This window comes from Corapipo altera, unplaced genomic scaffold, assembly GCF_003945725.1.
Source record: "Corapipo altera isolate COAL_440 unplaced genomic scaffold, ASM394572v1 2b, whole genome shotgun sequence".
Lineage (NCBI taxonomy): Eukaryota > Metazoa > Chordata > Aves > Passeriformes > Pipridae > Corapipo > Corapipo altera.
In genome coordinates this window covers 16404123-16426132 of record NW_020884874.1, presented here as the reverse complement: position 1 = coordinate 16426132, position 22010 = coordinate 16404123, and the positions used below count along the sequence as shown (strand labels likewise).

Genomic DNA, 22010 nt, shown 5'->3' with positions numbered 1-22010 from the left:
TTTGTTATTATTGTAAAAAAGGGTCCCACCTGCCCCACTGGGCTGAGAGTGTCAGTGTGGGGGGCTGGGTGGGGATGCAGCCATGGGATTTTGCTTCACAGGTGTAATAGTCTGCATGGGAATAGAGGTAGCAGATGACTGGAGAGGGACATGTATAGACAAGGGCTGACAAGAGGGATACAAGGGAGAGAGCAACCCAGGTAAGCTGTCTGGCTGCGGGTTTCTGGGCTTTACCTGTGGGGATTGGGAATGCTGTGGGAAGGGCCATCCAAGAAAGGTAAGAGGCCACGATAAGAGTCTAGCAAATGAGGTAACCTGGAATCTGGATGCCTGAAACAAGCAAAGATAATTACAAGGAGGCAACTCTTCCCTGATCTCATACAAGGAGCTGCTGGAGGGAACTGCTGTATGTAGGACATGATCACAGTTTCTCTCTGATCATATGAGTTATCACATACCACTTGGCACAAGTCCCAAGGGACTGGCTGCAGCAATGTGCATGAAGCTCTGGCTATGCTGCCCATTCCTTTACTCCCCATGGTGTGTCAGGGTGGAAGGCTGCCACATCACTCCTGGTACAGTATGCTTTGCAACATCCTTTCTGCTACAGACACCGAGGCTCATCTCACCTACCAGCCATGGACTCTACCTTAGGCCCAGGGCTCTTCGACATCTTTATTAATGACTTGAATACAGGACTTGAAGGGATACTTAGCAAGTTTGCCAATGACGCTAAACCAGGAGGAGCTGTTGACTCCCTCAAAGGCAGGGAGACCCTGCAGAGAGACAAATTAGAGGGCTGGGCAATCATCAGCTGTATGAAGTTTAACAAAGAGAAGTACCAGATTCAGCACTTGAGATGGGGCAACCCTGGATGTATGCACAGACTGTGGAATGAGATGCTAGAGAGCAACACCATAGAAAGGGTCCTGGGGGTCCTGGTCGACAGCAAGTTGAATATGAGACAGCAGTGCCCTGGCAGCCAGGAGGACTAGCAGTGTCCTGGGGGGCATCAGGCAAAGCATCGCCAGCTGGTCGAGGGAGGGGATTGTCCTGCTCTACTCTGCACTGGTGTGGCCTCACCTTGAATATTGTGTGCAGTTTTGGGCACTGCAATATAAGAAAGATATTAAGCTCTTAGAAAGTGTCCAAGGAGGGCCTTGAGGGAAAGCCATATGAGGAGCAGCTGCGGTCACTTGGCCTGTTCTCTCTGGAGAAGATGAGACGGAGGGGAGACCTCTTTGCAGTCTACATCTTCCTCATAAGGGGAAAAGGAGGGACAGGAACTGATCTCTTCACTCTGGCAACCAGTGACAGAACCCAAGGGAATGGTCTGAAGTTGCATCAGGGGAGGTTTAGGAAGGATATTAGAAAAAGATTCTTCACCTACAGGGTGGTTGGGCACTGGAACAGGCTTCCTAGGGAAGTGGTCACAGCACCAAGTCAGGCAGAGTTCAAGAAGTGTACTTTCAGGCACATGGTGTGGTTCTTGGGGTGTCCTGTGCAGGGCCAAGAGCTGGACTTCAATGATCCTGATGTGTCACTTCCAACTCAGGATATTCTATGATTCCATAAAAATAACAAGGACCACACAGCAGACTGGGAGCAGATTATTAGAGAACAGAACTGAATTTTGGACAGTAGAGTTTGGATATGTTAGGTGGAAAAGAAAATCTGGGTCCACTCTTCTAAGGAAGGAAATGAAATCTTTGCACATGGACAGGAGAAAAAAAAAATTAGAGAAAGAAAGAAGAAAAGAATATAAGAAATGAGTGAGGGCAGTTTGGGGTGGTTGTCCATAAATCTCTCTCATCTCCTGCTCTGCCACAATCAGACCCCATTTTAGAAATGCTTGATAGTGCTCTCCTTCCTTGTCTCTTTCCACAGGCAGCTCATGGTGTCCTGGTGTTGCCCCTGCTCATGTTCCTGAGGAGCAAGTCTGGTCTTTAACAACAGCTGAGGTAAAGGAGTAGGAAGGAAGGACTGCAGGAGAGATGTGAAGAAACTGCTCAGCTCTGTTTGGATGGGAGGGGTTTGTACCCTACTGAGATCTAGAAAACAAGTGGAAATTGTAGACATAAGTTTTGAATAAATAAAATAAATATTAAAAAACACCACCAGTTCTGCAGTTCTAAGTAGAAAATAATATTTGATTAAAAGACAAAACATGTATGGGGTAACTTTTTCATTTCCTGTTCATGATGAAGGTATTACTGACATTATTTAAGCTGTGTTGAAGACATATAACAAGAGTCTAAGCAGATATAAATGTTCTTCTGGAATGTTATTTATAGTTCCTTGGTATACCCAATGCCAAATGCTAACAAGGTTTATGAGAAACCAGTGAAGACTGTAAACTGTTAGACTTCTAATTTAAATCATGTTGCTGACTCCATTTGTTTCCTAGACATTGATCTGACATTCAGATAAATCTGATAAAATTCTCCAAGTTGGAAAGAGATTTGTTTTTGGTCAGTGGGAATCTAACTATTAGAAAGACAAGTCGTGAGGTTATTGGGAACAAAGCCACAAGCAGTAATATACCACACTTGAATATTTCTTTTTTATTTATTTAAACGTTACCTTACTTGATAAATTGCTTATGCAGCCATTTAACTGACTCTTCTGGAAAGTGTTTATTTGCAGTCACCTCAATGTCAGCAGTGAAATGAGCTGGGACTGAAATTTCATTAAGAAAGTAATATTTCATTATTATCGCCCCAGCAATCATCACTCTGTGTACATTAAGTCCAAAACCTATAAAATTTTATAATAATAATACAGCTATGGCAAAAAATGGGCATGAGCCAGACAGGATATTCACTGTTAATGCCCTGGCCACAGCAGCCTGGGCTCTTGTGGGACAATTAGCTCAAAGAGTATGTAGGTCTTAAACTTTGAATTTCCTTTGATTTGCCCATTTTAATTTGCAGCCTTAATTTCCTTTAGTAACAAAGAAAAAGCTCAAGGTACCTGCTCCATGTCAAAATGAGCTCTCCTGCTGTAAAACCTGAAGGAGAAGGCCAAAAAGGGAGGGATAAGTTACGAGGATCCTCCCTGGGATATCTCCAAACATTTACCTCAGGACAAGAGGTGATTTCCCTCCTGTGAAGAGTGAGGTGACGGAGGAGGGTCAATCTCCCATCCCCTGGACAGCCACAGGGTGTGGACGAGGGGCTGGTGCTCTCCTGCTTTTGAAATGCCCACCATCTTATTTCCATTTTTAGAGCAGCTAAATGAAATCTTTTTCCTTACTTGTCTGCGATGTGTGTCTACAAACCAGCTTGCCCCAGTTCAGCTAAATTGTATTAAACATTTCTTCTCCCAGACCACAAGTCTCTGTTGCAAGGATTTGGTGTTCCTATAGAGGGACAAGATTCAGAGCTCAGGGAGCCAACAGAGAGAAGGAAGGATGGACGCAGAGACAAGCAGGGCTGCAGCAGCCATGCTGGCCCAAAGCAGGTGAGAGTCTGTGGAACAAAGTTCAAGGCAGGGTAGGCCTCTGCTCAGAGGGATGTCTTGCCCAGGTGTAGTCCTGCACCTGAATTTTTCTTCCTATTCCATACCCTGTCACTTAGGCAGCGTCATGCACCCCAGGTGTTACACACTGACTCAGAAGCAAGCTGCAATATTTGCATCTGACTGTGTTATGAAGGTAACAATGGTTTAGAAGCCTCATTTTGAGGAAACCATGTTTGGAAATAACAGCCTGTTAAGATACGGAGCACTTTTGTGGCTCCTTATGCCTTATAGAGATTAATGAGATGTGGAATTTTATTCCTCTCTTCTGTCGGTCTTAAAAGTCCTCAAGGGAAACAGGCATACCAAAACTAAAACAATTCAGATATAGTAAATAAAATAAATCATAGAAGTTAGGGTTATATTGGGGTTTTTGTTTGCACCTTTTAATATATCAGGCAAATGGGATCAAAGGGGACTTTGAAAGACATGCAGTTCTTACATAGCTTACCCACACCTTCCCTCCCAACAGTGTGATTCAAACCCTGCAGAAGTTGGTGTGTGCCATAGGCTTCAGTGGTTTTAACTCAGCTTCTCAGTGTGTTACAATCCCTTTGGAGCAAGAGAAATCTAACTTGACCCCTCCCATACACCAAATAAAGTTTCCAAAATGGCACCTCTGCCTTGCTGACTACACTCTTTTCTTTTTTAATGGTACACGTGAATCCCTGAGAAACCTCACTCCAAGTTCATGATAAACTCATGTTTCCTCTGCTTGCCAGACGAAAATGAAAAGTAAAGCCCCATCAATTTTATTGCTCATAATTGTGGATAAAATGCAATATATTTGGTTCATATAAATTTGCTAGCAAATTATATTCAATAAAACCCTGGTGAGCAATTTAAAAGCATAAATCGCCCCATGCTGAAAAAAAGCTCATAAATTACACAAGAAAAGGAGTGATTTCATCAATGAGCCAAGGTCTGCCCATGGAATGTTTCAATAGTACTGGATTTATAGTTTTCTGGGAGACGATTTATGATCCCTAATTTTCTGCAATAAAAAGCTCAGCAGGGATTCTCTGAGTGAAATATCTTCTAACAAAGAAATAAATAAATAAAAAATAAAATCTGAGAGTGAATGCAGAAAATGTCATTCTTGGAGAGCTGCCCCTTTCATGTTCCTACTCCAAAACTGATCATGGAAGACCCTAATAAAGATTTCATAGTGAAAAAGGAAGACCATTAGTCTTTGAAATAAATGCATTGCACAGTTGGAGAGGGCATTCTTAGTAATAAATTCATCCATGATGCTTCATAGCCATTGTCTTTAAGTAAGAATAAAATTATCAGACTGGTTTAAAGGAAAGGTTAAGCATTTCCAAAACACACGGATATGATTACATTATACAAATAACCTAGAGGGGGAGGTTGTGTGTGAAGCTTGCACGCAGATGTGACGTGCAATCACAGCTAGATGCACAGAGAGATTCACTCACTTCCCCTAATTTTAGGGCTCTGATTCACAGCCCTTGTCAAATTTAGTGGCAGTGGCTGAAGAGGTTACTGTTCCCTTGAGCCATCAGTCACCAGGCAGCAGGGACGATGGATCAGAGCACATATCTGTTGCAGGTCACAGCCCAGGGCACCAAGGTGAAATGGGAACAAGACTTAAGTTAATACACCAGACTATGAATTGTGACAGCTGAGGAGGGAACTTAATGTCTCTTTGACTGCTAAAGGGATAGCATAGTACAAAAAAAATCTGCAATCATCTTTTAAAAACTCCTCCATAAATCACCAAGGTTGTGACCAAGAACTCCTGCTTTGAAAATCTGCTACTGGGTGATAAGAGAGAGAAGATAATGGGATGGATGGACATTTGCTGTAGTATACCATGGTTGTTTTTCAAGATGTTATTATTCCTATTTTGTTCATAAGAAGCCAAGGCATATAAAAATGTAAGGATCTGTGTGAATGATCAGACAAGCAGATTGACAATACTGCGATCTGAGCACATTATCCTACATGTCAGATTGAGGGCTGTCCTCCCTCTGCTCCATACTAGTTAACCACACACAGACCATGACCATCCTACGAACGGATAGGGATAGCCAGCAGGAAAAGTGGGAGCAGTGAAAGTACCTACTGCTGAGTACCTACATCACTCAAAATCTTTCACTGTTCCTCCAGACTTTCAGAAATAGAAGAAGAGTGAAGGTGCAGTTCAAGCAGATTTCCCATTTCTATCCTTTGGATTTTCCCTGTTTATTTTTCTCTTGCAAGGGCTACACTCTAGGGCCCCAAGCTTTCAACTTCCACAGCAAAATTACAGACTTGGGCAGTTAGGGGCTGATCCAATGTCCACACAAGCCTGTAGTTGAAAGGACTCTGTTGCCTTTGGTAAGTATTAGATAGAGCCCTTGCCTAAATCCATGGAATATGAATGAAAATAAAATGCTCAAAACCATTTAGTTTTAACAGCAAACAATGGACAGAAAAGACCAGTGAAGATATTTGACAAACCAGGCTTAATGTCATTGAGTTTTGTTATGAAATAGAACAAGAATTGCTGAAAATAACCTTGGTTCAACTACCTCTTTTATAAGGTACAGCAGATTCAGCTGACTGCAGCAAGGAGGAAGATTTTTCAAGAAATTAATTTAAACTCACATTGCAGCTCTGGAGGACTACCAGCTAAGAGTGCTGAGGCGGAACAGTTGGCTGAAAGGAAGGAATCGTGTCTTTGGAAAGGTAATTCATAAGTATTAAGCATGCAAGATTTGCTATCTATCACCTCTCCCTGCTCCAAAACACTTTACAAGCACCAGGCACTTTGCCCATGTCTGTCTGGCAGGACCTGGGAGTACTTCCTAGCTCCTCTGCCTAGGTATTCATGCCAGCTACACTCAATTCTATGTTGAGACCAGACCCAGATACAGATTAGTCCCCTCTATCCCATGTAGTGGGAACCCTGCCTTATGATCCAGGAGGTGACTACAAAGTGCCCCTGCTGCTCCCTTGATTGGAGCAGAAAGTATGTGCCTGGAGCTAACCTACTCCATACTCTTACAACATTTGTGTCTAAAGCAGACCAGGAGAAGGCATTCATCAGTATCTCATTCAATGTTCCACTAGGAAAAAAATATAGACTGCAGTTTGATCATTTACTGCTCTTACAGAGATGGGGTTTTCTTTGGTTCTTTTTTTTTTCCCCAGAAAATCTGGACTGCATTTCTAATTGATCAAGAAAGCCAAATAAAACTTTTTTTTTTCAGGTGTAAATGTTGTAGTTATCCATAGATATTCCAGTAACTACATCTATATTATTTTCATCTACCACTGATACCAGAATGTATACATGTAGCCATATATTAACATGTCTACTTGGCATCCCAGTGTGCCAAAACAATCAGCATTTTCTTATGCAAACAGTGGTATCTGGCTTCCCTACCAAATAGCAATAACATTTATTTGACATAAGTAGAAACTTCCCTACAAAACAATGACTTCCCACAAAATAAAGGCATTCAAAACTAGAATGGATCAGCTTCGGGGTCCATTCAGTCAGCTGACTAAATTTCAGAGACAAAATTAAATTTCTTTTCTATACATATTGGAGATACCTCTAGCATTTCTGTAAATGAGACATCCTTGATGTTCCAATAATCAGGTGTATCCTCTGAAGCACATCAAGTGGCTGACCTGGGCAGGAGCTGTGTCTGCTTAGGAATTCCTGAAAGGGCCTTTTGAACACTCCTTCTGTGGATCTGTCCATGACTTCAACACAACTGGGGGGAAAAAAAAAAGCTATCTCTTAGATATTTATCTTGATCCACAGAATAGATACAAACCAACCCTTCAGACTTTTACTTGATCCCATATGAAAACTCAGGTCAATCAAAAATTATTAATGGCATTGTGAAGCCATACTGCATCAGTACAGGTTCCCAATGATCCGTAACAATAAAACCAGGATTTTTGAACAATCTGCCCATTATTAGTGCCTAAAGTAGCAGAGTTGGATCCCCAGAATAGGTTATGCTCAGAAAAGCAAAGGAACCCTCCCTGAAAGCTTTCCCTTTTTCTTGTTCAGCACTAATTCACCTACGTGAGAACTTGCACCTCCTGAAAAGAGAACAAAGCAAACAAAAAGCTGATTTCACAAATTGAAATGCATAAGAGGGCATCTGAAAGGAGACAAATCAATGAAATGACAGTTGTACAGAAGGCATAAAAGAAGCAATTTGAGTTAGAGCAGACCACATTTATAGACTGGAAACAGCCAGAGATGTAGCGCCTGGGGAGGGGTCCAGCTCACAAACAGCCTCACAGGCAGCATACATAAAACACAGGGTAACATTTTTGCATAGTGTGTTGTAGTAAAGTGCGAGTCATAAACATCCCAGAAACAAAGCTGGAAGGGATCTCAAGAAGTCATTTATTCCATGCTTTTAACGTGAGGCAGGCTAAATACAGCTGAGAGTATATGTTCAATCTGTTCTTAAAAAGCTCTAATAAAGGTCAAGCCATGGATATACATGGAGAGTAAGGGAAGGAAATCAAAATACACTAACAGCCTTTCAAATGGCTGGGTTCCCTATGTCTTCTCTGCAAAGATGCTTTATTGAAGCAATTAGCTGTATCTCTATTGTCGGTTACAACCAGAAGTACTGGGTGCTGAGATCAGATCCCCAGTGCTAATGCTGGGTGTGCCTATTTTGTCCAGAACAGTCAGAAGAGGATGAGGAAGAAGTGGGAAATGGCCCGTTTGTAAAAGAAATTAGCTGCTATTGACACAAGAACAAGAGAAATATCTCAGTACATCACTGAGTCAGCAACTGGATCCTAACGACTTTTCAATGCATCCAGGAAATGTCCAGAGTCACAGGCCATGGCACTGAGCAGACACTAATCAGTAATTATGATCCTGAAGTCAGCCTCAGTGAAGTCAAGATGTTCCCACATCATTCAGATTTAATGCAAAAGTTATTTTTGTTATTGTTTCTTAAAACCCAAGGCATAGAAGGCTCTTCCCAAATTTTGTGAAGGTATGATCCAAGACACACATGCAGTACAATCAATATTTAGCAGCACCCAATCACTAAGGCTTATGAGAGGAAAATATTAAAGAGAAAGGAAATGAAAGAAATGTTCAACAGTAAAAACAGGTGCTTACTAAATAAGCCATAACTGATCCATGGACTTCTGGCCTAAATATCATGGTGTACTTATTCCTTTCTCTAATTTCAGACACAAGAAGGCTGAAAACGAAGACAGAGCAAGAAGGGACTGGGTGGTTTACCGAGGGTCAGTTCTAGCATACCCCTGGGAGTCAATCAACAGAACACAAGAGAAAAAATACCCGGAAGGAGTGCACTAACCTACCTATGTGTCTGCTGAAGCAGTCAGAAGCTCACGATGATTCTGGGCTACAGTGAGATAAACTGGTGCTGATATTCGTGCCAAACCACAGACACCACACTCAATTTGTTAGGGAATAACCCCAGGTCTTTCCAACAAAATATTCACTCCTTCCATATCCCGTCAGTGAGCAATATGGAAAAATTTCCCTCTAATGGGGGAGTGCTGTGTCCTAAAACAAGCCTGGGAAACCATAGCTTGTACTTCATGCATGAAAGTACTGGACAATTAGAAACTCAGTTGAACCATGCAGATTGTCTGCTGATGAGGGTAGACGCTTATTAAAAAAGTGTGGAGGAATTTATTCTTTGTAGTTTACAGCTGTTGCCATTTCAACCACAAGGCCAAGTTTACATCCATGACAGCCGAAAACTACAGCACATTAAAAAAGATCCAGCTTGATAATTACACTACCATTTTCCACCTTTCTGAGGGAATTTTTTTCCTTCTATTTCAGTGGCTTTGTCAGGGCAAAAGATGACTTGTTTGGTACTCTAGAAAGATGGAGTCTCTTGCTGTTCCCCAAGATGGGTTAGCTGGGACAGGAGGAGGGTCTTGGAGCAGTTCCTGTCCCCTCTGGTGGGAGGCCAGGCTGTTTTCAGCCTGAATGGGATTGCTAGTGTCTCCTCCACACTCCTCATAAAACTACTTCTACAAAAAATGTACCTCCCTCACAGAGGGGAGCAGGGATGGGGCTCAAATAGATATGAAAGAGCACATTAGTCTTCATGTGGTGTTTCTTTTTTTAGTTACCTGTTAAGATCCAGCAAAGACTCCAGAGATGTGTTTTTCTTATTACCTGGATAAAAAGAATATGCTCTTTAGACACTGCAATGACACTCTTATGTCACCCGTTTAATACAGTCCATTGAGCAAATGAAGACAGTCTTCCATTACCTTGATTTGATATCCTTGATTAAACTGAGCTGCTCCCTGTTTGGAGTTCACCTCAGAGTCGAGTGATCTCTTCACTGCTATTACAAAATCAGTGAAGCAAGATAAAGACCAGCCACCTTAACATTGCCACGTGGCCCCAGTTCACATCTTCATAACAAAACCTTGTAGGAAACATCCCTGAACATGTAGATTGCCTAGTCTGATCAGAAGAGCACAAGTGTTGGGGCAGGCATCACTTGTCATGCTGCATGACTCTAAAGTTGATGTCCTAGGATCATCTGTATATGCGACGGCCAAAGAGCAGCCTATTGCATATTTAGCTGGATAGTGCATGGTGTGATAGACACCTCGCAATAATTTTAACGGTCTGCATTGGCCTAGTAACTGTTTATTGCACAAATATTTTGGTTAAGTTTAATAGCAAGGAAAACAGTCAGATAGTAAGGAAAACAGTCAGAAAGGAAGAAAAATGGCTTGAACTCAGCCAGCCCTGCAGTTAACACAGGACAATGGGAAAGTCATGGGCTCACAGGAGTCTGGTTCAGCTTCCTGCAGGGCCTACTGAACTGGCTGCGAAAAACAGAGCCAAAAGTCTGACAAGCGAGAAGCACAAATGAACTCTGGCTGCATCAGCAGGACTCTCTTTTCAGAGCCAGGGAGATCTTGCGGAGCTGTTCAGGGGCACCAGACCGAGACTCAGGCGCTCACTGCAGTGTCTGCAGAAGCAGACACCTGCCTCAGTTGCCAGAGGGGTAGAGCTTTGGATAACTTGGAGAGTGGGGAAGAATTGCTAATTTTGTAAATGCTTTTTTTGGAAAAGGAAACAATACTATAATTTTGAGAAAGTGGTTTTGACATTTTGTGGGCATCATTTGTCACACTATCCTTGAGGGAAAGTCCACAGACATCCAAACATGGTTTCTGGTGAAACCTTTCTTCCCTGTACTGTAAGCCCCTGGCAACTCAAGGAGAGTCAAGACTCAGACTCTTGAAATCTCCCCCAGTTAGCGAAGACTCAGTGTCCAAGATGAGGCCAAGACCCAGTTTCTAGTAATGAACTCTGATGGGACTACGGATGTGAGCCCCACAGCCCCACTGGTCCAGGATTACCCTGGGGCAAGCTTGCATCAGGAGAAAGCATTGACTATTGGCAGTGATGATGGTAATATCCTTTGCCAGGACCTAGTACCCTTTGCTCTAAAGCAAGTAAGTAAGCTAGGCTTGTTTAAGTCACCTGAAATCATGTTTAATCTATTATCATATCAGTGATTTTGCATTATATTTGCAGCGGAGAATGTGCCAGGCCTGCTCAGCTCCTGCCTTCCAGTTCCAGGGCACTAACAAGAAGTACTCTTTATGATCATCTGAGTGTATCCACACAGCATTGCTTTTCCATGCTGCATTTCAAGAACTAGCAGTTCTCCTCTTCCAAAACCAAACTGCTTATTTAGATGAAATTTCATCAAGACTCCTGTGGTCATTATAGATGTGTATCAGTAAGAAAGGACACAGCCCTTGCTGGACAACAGCAAACACTCACTGGCTTATGTATATAAGGACAAGTGAGTGCTAGGTCATATTTAATTTGCCCTTACCACACTGACCATAATTCCATGTAACCAGAAGAAAACATTGCATGATGGGGAAAACAGGCAGACCACAAACTAAGTATACACCACAAAATCCAGTACAGCATGTTGAGTAAGCAGATGTCACAGGAAGGAAAGTGCAATATAATGTAGGTACTGAAAACCTTCAACTGACATCTGCTCTTCTTTATTTCTGTCTAAAGATCTCTAATACCTGGCTTCATGATCTTATTTTTTATTCTTTCCGAGGTAAAATGGAAAGCTTTTATCTGCAATTCTCTGAAAGACATTTTTCCCCTGTTCAGAAAAATGGGTATCTTCTTGTTACAGGTGAATTAATGTTCATCTGGTAGATGATTTCTGACCAACCAACCATTGACACTGGTGGGTTACTTTAGAGAAGATCTATTTATGACCATAAAGAAAATGACTTTTAGCTGGAGTCAGCAGCAGAAACAAAAGGTTTGTCAATCTTAGGTAGCCTGAGCAGCACCTTGTCCCTTAGCAGGGAGCTAGTCTTGAAACCCAATACTAATAAAGGAAGAAGTGGCCCATAAGAGCATCAATCTTTTCTCTTCTGTACACAATGGCTCATAGAAACTACAGCTTAAAATCTCAGCAGGGAGCTGGATGTCAAGTACCTCAAGCTTTGGAAGCACAACTTGAGAAATATTACAGGGGCTCAATTTTAAGGAGTCTTCCAAAAATCAGGCTTTGTTTTGGGCATCATAAGCTGTTCAGCATCACCAGCCAGATACTAAGATCTTGGGCAGATAGTACATCGTCCCATAAGCAATATGTACTTCTTTACAATAGGAACTCAATCTGCTGTTTGTAATGCTTGGCATTCTAACCTCAATTAAATACACCAAGTAATCTGCAGGATATGTCTCTGAGCATGCTTACATGGTAATAATGATGTTAAAGTAGAATGGCCATATGATTTATTATGTCTTGTGAAATAAAGCAAAGCCAATCTACTACCACAGGAAGCACCATCACAGTAGAAAATGGAAACAAGAAAAAATTAAATACCACCCAGGCCTGGTTTAAACATGCAAACTTTCTAATAAAATATCAGAACCAGATGCTGCTAAAGATGAGTGATAATTAAAGAAGATAAATTAAAGAAATGTTTTTCCAGGGAATGACTCTACTGCACACAAATTGTTTCAGCATGGGGAAAAATATATAATAAAATTACTGCTGCTGCCTGTTTTCAAAAGTTTCCATTAATAAGTGAAGGCAGGTTCCCTGCTAAATTCCCTTATATCCAGGCTCCCTCTTTGCCTCTGTTGGTTTAATCTCAGTGTGGTTTAGCAGAGTGAGCAGCGGACTGAGCGCCAAGAACTCGGTTCCAACACTGACTCACTGTGTGGGCTCCCTTATGTCATGCTCCAGGCAGGTCAGCCCTGAAAAGCATATCTCTAAAAATGGTCCTGAGGGGTCCAGAGCCTGACAATCTCCCTACTCTTGTGTCAGATGTGCACAGTTCACCAGAGGTTTTCCTCTGACCGCCAGCCCAGCAAACTGATCTCGGGGTAAGATGGTGTAATGTGATTTTTTTTTTGGCCTGGTGTCTCATCACAAGAAATGAGTACACTGGAAGCCAAATTATGCAGGCACCTGTGCAAACTCACGGCAGGAAATATGGCTGGAGGATTGCAGATAAAGGGTGGATTCAGCAGACCCACTAAGACCACCCTGGAGCTTTATGTGCCTGTGTATAAACTCATCTTAGTCCAGGCTGTTGTTAAGCTTCATTTTAGCTAAACACAACATGGTGTTTAAGCCCCTCAAAGACTTTTAATTTTTTTTTAGATTTCTCGCATGCAGCAAAGTGCCTATCTAATTGTCAAAGGCATTTTTGTAGCAAATAAAATAACGTGCTGCACCAGAAGAGGAAAAGAATAAAATGAAACCACGTAAATACATGGCCTACTTCCCTTTTAACCACATGTTCCCCCGGCTCATAACCTCTGCAAAAGCCTGTGAGGAATAATGTGGTTTGCAGTGTGCCTGTAAGGTCAACAAATCTGGCCTGCTTCAGGCTGAACAAGGGCTCAGACACAGGATCAGGTTCCCCTTGCTTACTGAGTGTCTGTGTGAGCACTTTGCTTCGCACACAGCAAGTGAAAGGTGAGACAGTGTGGCTTCAACCCACCTCATGTGGATTTGTGTCCCTGGGCTCCACTTCCCGTGCCTGAGGCACTGAGAGGACAGGGCGGCACGGTGGTTCACTGCAGTTCGACTGCCTCTCACAAACGGGGATAACACAGCTGCATGTCTTGTATGCGACTGTGAAAGCAAAGGGAGCATCATGAAGGACACCGGGCTCACAGCTCTTTCTCCTGGATAGCAAAGTCAAATGGAATGGATGAACACACACGGAGTCAAGAACAGGGACAGGCCTCTTGAGCATGCAAGCTTCTAGCTATTTGCAGATGTTTTAGATCAGTTTGGGAATTTATCCTCAATTTGAGACTCTGTGCAAGCTAAATCTGTCCACAGGTCAGTCTGCTGGCCCCAGCCATGTGGTGAGGCCAGCTGCACTCTGCACCTCTTCCACCCCAGCCTCCTAGGAGGGAGGCTGCTGCCGCTGTGCTGTGCAGGCACAGGGGGACAAGGGCTATGGATGACGGTAGCTAGGGCTGATTCCAAAACAGTAACAGGCATGTTCTGCAGGCCAGACCCAGAGACAGAAGAGCAATGCTGATCACAGCTCTCCTTTAGTCCTTTAAAAAGTGCATTTATTAAGACCCTCTACCCACTGTACTTTGAACTCTAAATAAAAAGTGTTGGTTATGCATCTCACAGGGAGACTGGTGATCTCTCCTTGATCTCTGCTTCAGTCCTCATGTTACCAATGCTGCAGGGCATCTGCCCCCAAATCATGCTTCTCACCAGCTGGACAGACTTCCCTGGACATGCTGAATACAAGATTCAGTTGGAAAAGAAGAGGAGGGGAGGAGAGGGGAGGGGAGGGGAGGGTTAGGGAAGGAAAGGGAAAGGGAAAGGAAAAGGAAAAGGAAAAGGAAAAGGAGGTAAGGAGTCATGAAATGGGGTGTGTAATTTATATATGAGGGAAAGTTTAAACCAGTGTTTAAACCAGAATACAACGTTACTAAAAGCCACAGACACGCTAATTGGTGAGTAATTTAAGTAAACTCTATTGATCTTGTAAGTTTGCCAGTTTTCAATTTTCACTTTTGCTTGTAAACAGCTCAGAAAATAAGACTTAACCAGAAACGCATGATCAGTGACTTTTTCATCCAATGTAGCTTCTGTATCTTGAGCAGTGCTCAGGTTTGACTAAGGGAACAGTTACAGAGAGCTTCCCTTGACTCATCTAAGCCTCCTCCAGAGAGAGTTGGAGCAGGCCAGATCCTATATGCTTTCCATATTTCCATTATTTCCATTGCAGCTGCAAACCAAGATATTCTTTTCAACCATGGTCCTCACTGCTAGCAACCAATCTTAGGTGTATGAGAAATAACCACCAGAGGCCTGTGATACCTCAACCATGGCACTGCAGAGGTGGGGGATTCTAAATGGTCAAGTTTGGTCCAGCTCAATTTTCTGCAGTTCTTACAGCCATGCCCAGCATAGAAGCTCTGAGCTGCTCAGAAATTTGACTGACATCATCAGCTTGCTGACAGTAAAGGAATGTGACTGTTGTCTAATGATTCAAAGACGAGTTTAGTTCAACAATTCATGTAAAGGAACAAAAAAAGAAAGCTTTTATCCCATTATCCCATTTATCCTTTATTATTTGGGCTGTAGTGAAGGCAAATTTGACAGTGTAGCCAAACCAAGTATCCCTGCCCATCCACTCTGCTCCTCTGCCACAGGTTAAGAAGGTCTTGTCCTCTCTGAAAGAAGTACCACTGTCTGCTGGCCAATTCTCAGCTGCTGCAATAGAGGGCTCCTTCTTCCCCTCGGAGAGAGCATCAGTAAGCAGGCACAGGCTATTCCACATTAAGAAGAATATTTACTTTACAAGCGCTGAAATAAAATTTGGAAAAGTGAAGAATAATATTTATTTTGATGATGTTAAATTGCATTAAAGTCGAAAGTGAAAATTAGATGCATATACATACACCAAAGGCATTATTCACTAATCACAGGAACATAAAAGAACTGGAAAATACCCTCCTTCACTGCCAGCAGGAAAGTCGATCTGGAATAAATTACAGGCAAAATGTATAATTAAGCAAGCTATTATTATCCTGTGTCTTAGCAGATGCTGACCTCGTTTATGGTGATTGGGATAAGAATTTGAGATTTGATTTCATAGCTATGTCCATGATGCCTTGGACCTGTTGTACTGCCCCAGAAATTCCCAGCATGCTAGCAGTGGTATCTAAGTGTGGTGCTCATGGATTCCTGTCCTCCTCAGCTGCTTTAGCTTCTTGGAAAGGAGAAATGATTTCACTCATCTGTCAGCCAGCCTGCATACTTGTAACCTGTGTTTAATTACTTTGAAGAAGCTTTAATATTCTACCAGTACAAGGAGAGGGGACCTTCCACTGCAGTGCTATTCTCTTATTTTTTATTTTTTGCAGGTGTAGGCTTTTGGCTTAGTTACTGAAACAATAATTCTGTTGAAAATATCCTTGGCATGAGAGATGAGCTGCCAAAGTGTTATGGGCACAGTAATTTGTACATAGAAATGAGGATCCAGGGAACAACATGAACATCAGTGTCTGGAGGGGCTTATGATTAAAACATTATGCTGAGCTTTTATGATTTCTACAGCTAATTAGCAAGATTTACAAGCATCTAACAAAACCCAAGGTTGAATACAGTAATGATCCTTATTTTCCACTTGAAGCAGAAAACTACTGGGTTCTAAAATAGCAGGGAAAGGAAGAAGAAAAACACCCTTATCTTTTCATTTGCCCACAATTTAGACTAATTGCTTCTCTTTTCCATAGGATGAGTGGATGTCTCTCAGGTGGCAAGTATGAAGTCTGTGACTTACTCATATTGATGGCAAAACCTTGTTGATTTAACAGAGAAAAGGTTTCCTGCTGTTTTGTTATGGTTTCAGACTAGCACTGGCTTTTGTTTTCCAGCAGTGTAGTGGGGGAATGAGAGGTGTCTGAAAAAGCCACTTCCACCAATATATACTTGGTTGATTCTGTTCCCCTGAGGTGCAAAAGGAAAAGGAGGGGGGGGGGGGGGGAAGAAAAAATACTAAATTAGTCTGTAGAGCAATGAAGGGCTTAGTCTGCAGCCGTATACTGCAAGGGCCTCTGCTGCTCCCAGGAGGGCTTCTGGCCAGCAGCACATGGAGGGGGTATGTATGACCCCAGCCCTTCCACTACAGTTTTTGCATTTTCAGAAGCGCAAACATCCTCATGTAGTCACAGACTGAAAACCCCTGGCCAGCATTGTAAAACTTGTCTATTTTGCCTGAACGAACCTTTCAGCCAGAAAAGGAGACACTCTCCAGAAAACTTGATTGCATGGACATCTCATTGCACAGGATGAGCCTCACTCAAAGTGAGATGAAAAACAATGATTGTTACTGAAGCCAGTGGCAAAGGAATTGCTCCAATACAGACCCATAGCAACTGCAGTCATGTGTGGTGACTGGTTTTGTGGTGATTGCAGCTAGCTCCTGTGTGCAGAACAGCTGAGATTTCACCCAGAACACAGCTGGTTGTTTTGGCCAGGGTGTCCCTTGTCCAGGTTTGCCTTTGGGAAGAGACTCTCCAGCCACTGTGGGCATTGCCCTTTCCCAGCATCTGCATAGGGCACCTCTTCTGTTTCTAGCCAGGAATACAAGGACCAAGGTTGGGTCTGCACTCCCCTGGCTGGGAATTGTGACTCATGAGAGCCTCACTGGGCCCTCAGCTGCCTGGGCAGCAGTGCTGCCCTTGGAATAGCGCTACATGTAGGGAGATCTGCTGTGTGTAGAGCCACCTGAGGCAAACTTGACCTTCAGAGGGATGTAATTCATTTTTTCATGGAGGCAAACTTCTACTGGCAGGCACACCTTCCCGTATCCCAGGGAAGTGCTGTACCAACTGTAGGTCACCACAATGTAATAATTAAAAATACACAGCTAGTGTGACCACAAAAGTCCACTTATAAAGTTCCATCTATTTATGCTGGAGATATACAGCATATCTCTGCTTAGAGATATACAAATACTAATATGCCACACTTTAGAGTATCCTAGCATTTTATCCTTTTTAATGAACCACTGTCATCACCTCCTTCAGTATTTTTTTTTTCTCTTTCCTGTATTCCTAGACAGTTGACCTAAATGGGTATAATGGGAGAATTTCCACTCCAGTAACGGTCTGGCGCTTACATTATACAGTGCTTGGTAGGTGGCACATCATTAAGACAGAGAATCTGATGAAGTTTATGATGAGTCCCACACTGGAGTCATGCCATACTCTCCATTTTCACCTCCAAAGCCAGTCCATTTTTCTGGTGACATGGAGTGGGAGTAATTACACAGAAACATTTTTGGAGAGTTCCTCGTCTAACATTAGATTGGAAGGATAAGCCAGAGAACTTTCACCTTGGCCAGAAGTGCTTCAGACTATGAGAATGTCATGTTGGCACCTCCTACTGCAAAATGTCCAGTGACAGGAACATCAGCAGAGCTTGACCTCACCATATAAAGCCAGGGTGTGTATGGGTACAAAGCTCTCAAAACAAGGCTGTGTGTGAAAGGATCTCACCCTGTTGTAAAAAGGAAAGTGGAAAAAAGGCCTGGCTTGGGCAGCAGTGCTGGGACGCCAGCAGAGCTTGGACTAGTACCTGTAGCAGTGGGAGGGGAGTAGGGCAGGGGGCACCCTGTCACAGGCAGTCCCCTGCATTCTTCATCCTCCAGCACAGAGAGCGGAGTCCTCCCAGCCTCCTTTACAGGTGTGCAGGGAAATAGAGGAACAACAGGCTGCTGGGGCTCTCTTCCCAAGCATGTGCGCTCCAGATGGGCCAGGAGTGAAAGCCAGTCAATATGGAATATTATTAATAATAACAATATTAATAACATAAGAACATCTGGTAGCATTTTTTTTCCATCTACCATTTGGCTGGAGGCAGAGCATCCGGGTGACATGACAATCGGTATTTCTGTTTTCAATTTAGCCCCAGCTCAGCTGCTGCAGTGACTCAGAGACAGGCGCTTCCAGGGACATGTCTCTGGCTCCTGGCTCGGCTGGCCCCGCAGGTGTCCCACCACCAACGGCAGAAGCACCTAAGATCATCCATGCCTAGGTTTCCTTTATTGGCTGTTTCATAAGAGATTGCAAGAGGCTTTTTATGCTTCCATGGCTCCCTTCCATCCCATTCTGTGAGGAAGTTGCCCAACTGCAACGATGCGTGGTTTCAGACAGAAAACAAAAGTTAGCTGCTTTGAAATCAAACCAGAAACAGCCTTATTACACATTTCACGCTATTGAAAGGATATTGGACTAAATACATATTTGAAATATTTTGGTATTGTTTTGAATTCTAAGGCTTTCAAATTTGTCCAGTAAATATATCACTTCCCCCTACAAAAATTTCAGTTTTGACATGCAACTAACATCTAGCCTAAAAAATTCGTGCTGTGGTTAGGAACAGTCCTCTAGCTTTTCTTTCCTAATTATACTGACAGAAAGCTAAAAGCAAAATTACCACGGAAGCTGCAGCTGTTGCTCCTAAAGTGCATACAGACAGTTGCATTAGGAACATCCATCCTGCTCATCATTAGTTTCTCCCAGCAAATTCTAGGCTGGGGAGTTGATTTCTTTGGGATCTAGTGAAGTGGGTGGATTCCCCAGTCATGGAACAGGGTTTCACTTCAAAGCAGTTGAAGCATTGCACAGACTCTCATCTGCTATAAATTTATACATGATGACAAACTTAAAAGGTGCACTATTAAAACTTCATGTTCAAGAATAATGTCCATTTAAGTATTTGCGCATTCTCTCTGAAGTCATTAAAGACTGAGGTTTATGTAAAGCAAATGAAGTGTTCCCCTTATGCCTTCAGAGGCATGTATCTTGTTCCTGGTCCTTGGGGTCAGCCAGCTCTGCATGTATGCTCAAGGACAAACTAGGCCTCAACACTCACTATATTATCAAATTTGCATATGAAGTAGCAAAAAAATGGTGATAAACAGAAAATCCAGACCTTTGGTTCAGCACTTGTCCAGTTATTAAAATCAGTTGCTTTAGATGGCATCTGAAATTAATCCATTTCTCCTAATGCACTTTACATACTACTCTGTGAATAATAGCTTAGAGTAAATCTAATTATGCAGCTTGACCTCCTAGTTTATGCAGCTGAATTTATAAGGCAATGCAAGGCTGCTCCAATCATCTTTGCTCTAGTGCTGTGATTCTTAAAATCTGTAAGATGAAAATTTCAATAATGCAGCACTATTTGTAGCAGACAAAAGCTAGGAATTTGGGTTAATTCTACCTCCACATTAATTCCCCACATTCCCTGTTGTCACAAATATTATTAGCATATGACTGCTAAAGTTTTGGGAATTCCAATACTGAAGAAATTTCCATACCTTAAATCTAATACAATTTCCAAAGCAGACCCTCTTCTAATGTATATTGTAAAGCTCTCCTGGTTGGTTCAACACTTAGTGAAAGTAGCCAGGAGCCTGGAGCTCTGGCATACAAACAGAGGGCCACAATTCCATCTCTTGGCCTGGAGAGGCGGTTGCTCCCTTTCTTTTTGGAGATGCTTGTGATGCCACCAAAGTGGGGACACAACATTCACCTTTTTTCAGAATCTCATGGCTGGCCCCAAGTGCAGTGATTACATTACGGGGCAGAAAGCAGACTAGAAATTTGGCCACTGAGCAGCCAGAAGAAATGGAGAAGAAGCAGAGTGGAAACGAGCAGACTTGGGAAAAGGAAACTGGGAAGGAACAAAGAGAGAGTTGTAATCAGAAATCATCTGAAGCAATGCTGTTAATACATTATGCATAACAACGTCCTTGATGACAGCCCAGGACTCTCAGCTTGGGCCAGGGAACTGTCAGCTAGAAAGGAATAAGTTGTTACATAGGTTCATGCTATTAATAGTGACAATGCTCAGTAAATCTTACCTTGTGTGATGTAAACAAGTTTTTATTCCTGTGGCTCAGGACAAGTCCTTCCAAATCCAGAATTTATCTGTCTCCCAGCTACACAGACCAGAGGTCCAGCTTTGCAGGCAGAACTGAAACACTATGATACTGAGCACTGCACTGGGTGCATCCATTTTTAGCATAAATAGGTATGATTCACCTTCCTCTTGCAAGATGTTGATCTTCTCTGTTCAGTTTCTCCTCCACTTCTCACATTATACTTCTCTAAAATGAACTCTTCCTTCCCTTCTGTAGTGCATTCACTCACACACAAGCTCTTCTGCTTTATGTGAACTCAAGTATTTGTAACAATCAACTGGGAGGGGGACAAGTGGTTCCTACCTTTGTCAGAAAGATTTGGTGCAGCAGAAGGGTGGGAACTACATTTCCACAGTCTCTAGAGAGGTCTTGCAGCCTGGAGAGACAGCCTTACCTCTTCCAGTGCTTCCTCCAAATATGATAATTAAATCCTTGAACCCAAAGATGACAGCTTCAATGGGGAGACTGAAGTCCACAATCGCAAAGCTTTCTAAACCCCTTTCTCCTACAAGGTGTGTAAAGAGCCCTGGTTCTCCCTGGTAAAGGGGTGTGTGTGTGTGTGTGTGCATACGTGTTCAAACTGTGTGTCCCAAAGACTGGGTAAGCAGGTAGAGCCAGAACTGAAAGAGGATACACTTAGATTAGATATGAGGAAGAAAATATTTACTGTGAGGTTGGTGAGACACTTGAATAGGTTGCTCACAGAATCTGTGAGCATTCAAGATCAGGCTGGATGGGGCTTTGAGCAATCTGGTCTAGTTGATCTAGAATATGCTCCTGCCCATGGCACGGGGCTTAGAACAAGATGATCTTTAAGGTCCCTCCAACCCAAACCACTCTGTGATTCTAAGAAATACCTTCTCAGTCCTTCACAGTGTGCCTTACTTTATCATCAGAGGGAAGCAGAGAGCCAGTCAGCCAGTCTTTAAATACCAATGCAGAGGATACTTCAATTTATTTTTGTTGGTTTATGCCTTTTTCCAATGGTTGCCTTTGAGCATCACTCACAGACAAGACACTTTCCTCTCCTTCCAGGCCAAATAAAGAAAAAGCTCTTTCCCCAAAAAGGTCTGGAGAAGAACAGATACAGTCTACCCAGCAATTAAATTTGAGAGTTTCCAAGAACTGCAGGATCTTCCAAGCATCAATACCTGCAAATCTGGTTCAACATTCAGACTTGTTCTTCAGCAAAGAAGAAATGTTGACTAGATTTACCTTTGGTTTCCAAATTTAATTTATGGGCTCCCTGAGCACTGAAATATTTGGCACTTCCACCTACGTAATTCTGAGTGCTTTGGCCAGAGGACCATGGATTACTCTGTATTCTCAAAGAATACTTTGCTGGAAGTAAAGTTCCCTTCTGACATCAGGTTAGAGCTGCCGTTAGTGAGCTGACGGCTCGTGCTATGGGGGAAGGAAGAGAAATATTTCCTGGATTCATAAAGAAAGGACCCCAGAGTGGTCAGTAAATGGGAGAAGAAGTGAAGATGACTAGTGTTGTATTG

The 22010-nt window shown here is 42.7% G+C and overlaps 1 protein-coding gene across 4 annotated transcripts in view; it reads right to left on the bottom strand.

Moving 5' to 3' along the window:
• The window catches only part of TRMT11 (tRNA methyltransferase 11 homolog), a 103084-nt gene that overhangs the window by 37136 nt on the left and 43938 nt on the right, over window positions 1–22010 (bottom strand). For 3 of the 4 annotated variants that reach the window (XR_003532004.1, XR_003532005.1, XM_027669714.1), the window contains one exon: window positions 15109–15374. The exons of the other annotated variant lie outside the window; for it this stretch is intronic. Coding sequence is in view for 1 of the 3 variants with exons in the window: in XM_027669714.1 (XP_027525515.1) it covers window positions 15366–15374 (9 nt within the window). In the remaining 2 variants the exon portion in view is untranslated. Of the gene's footprint in view, window positions 1–15108; window positions 15375–22010 lie in introns of those variants that run through there. 4 annotated transcript variants of the gene reach the window in all.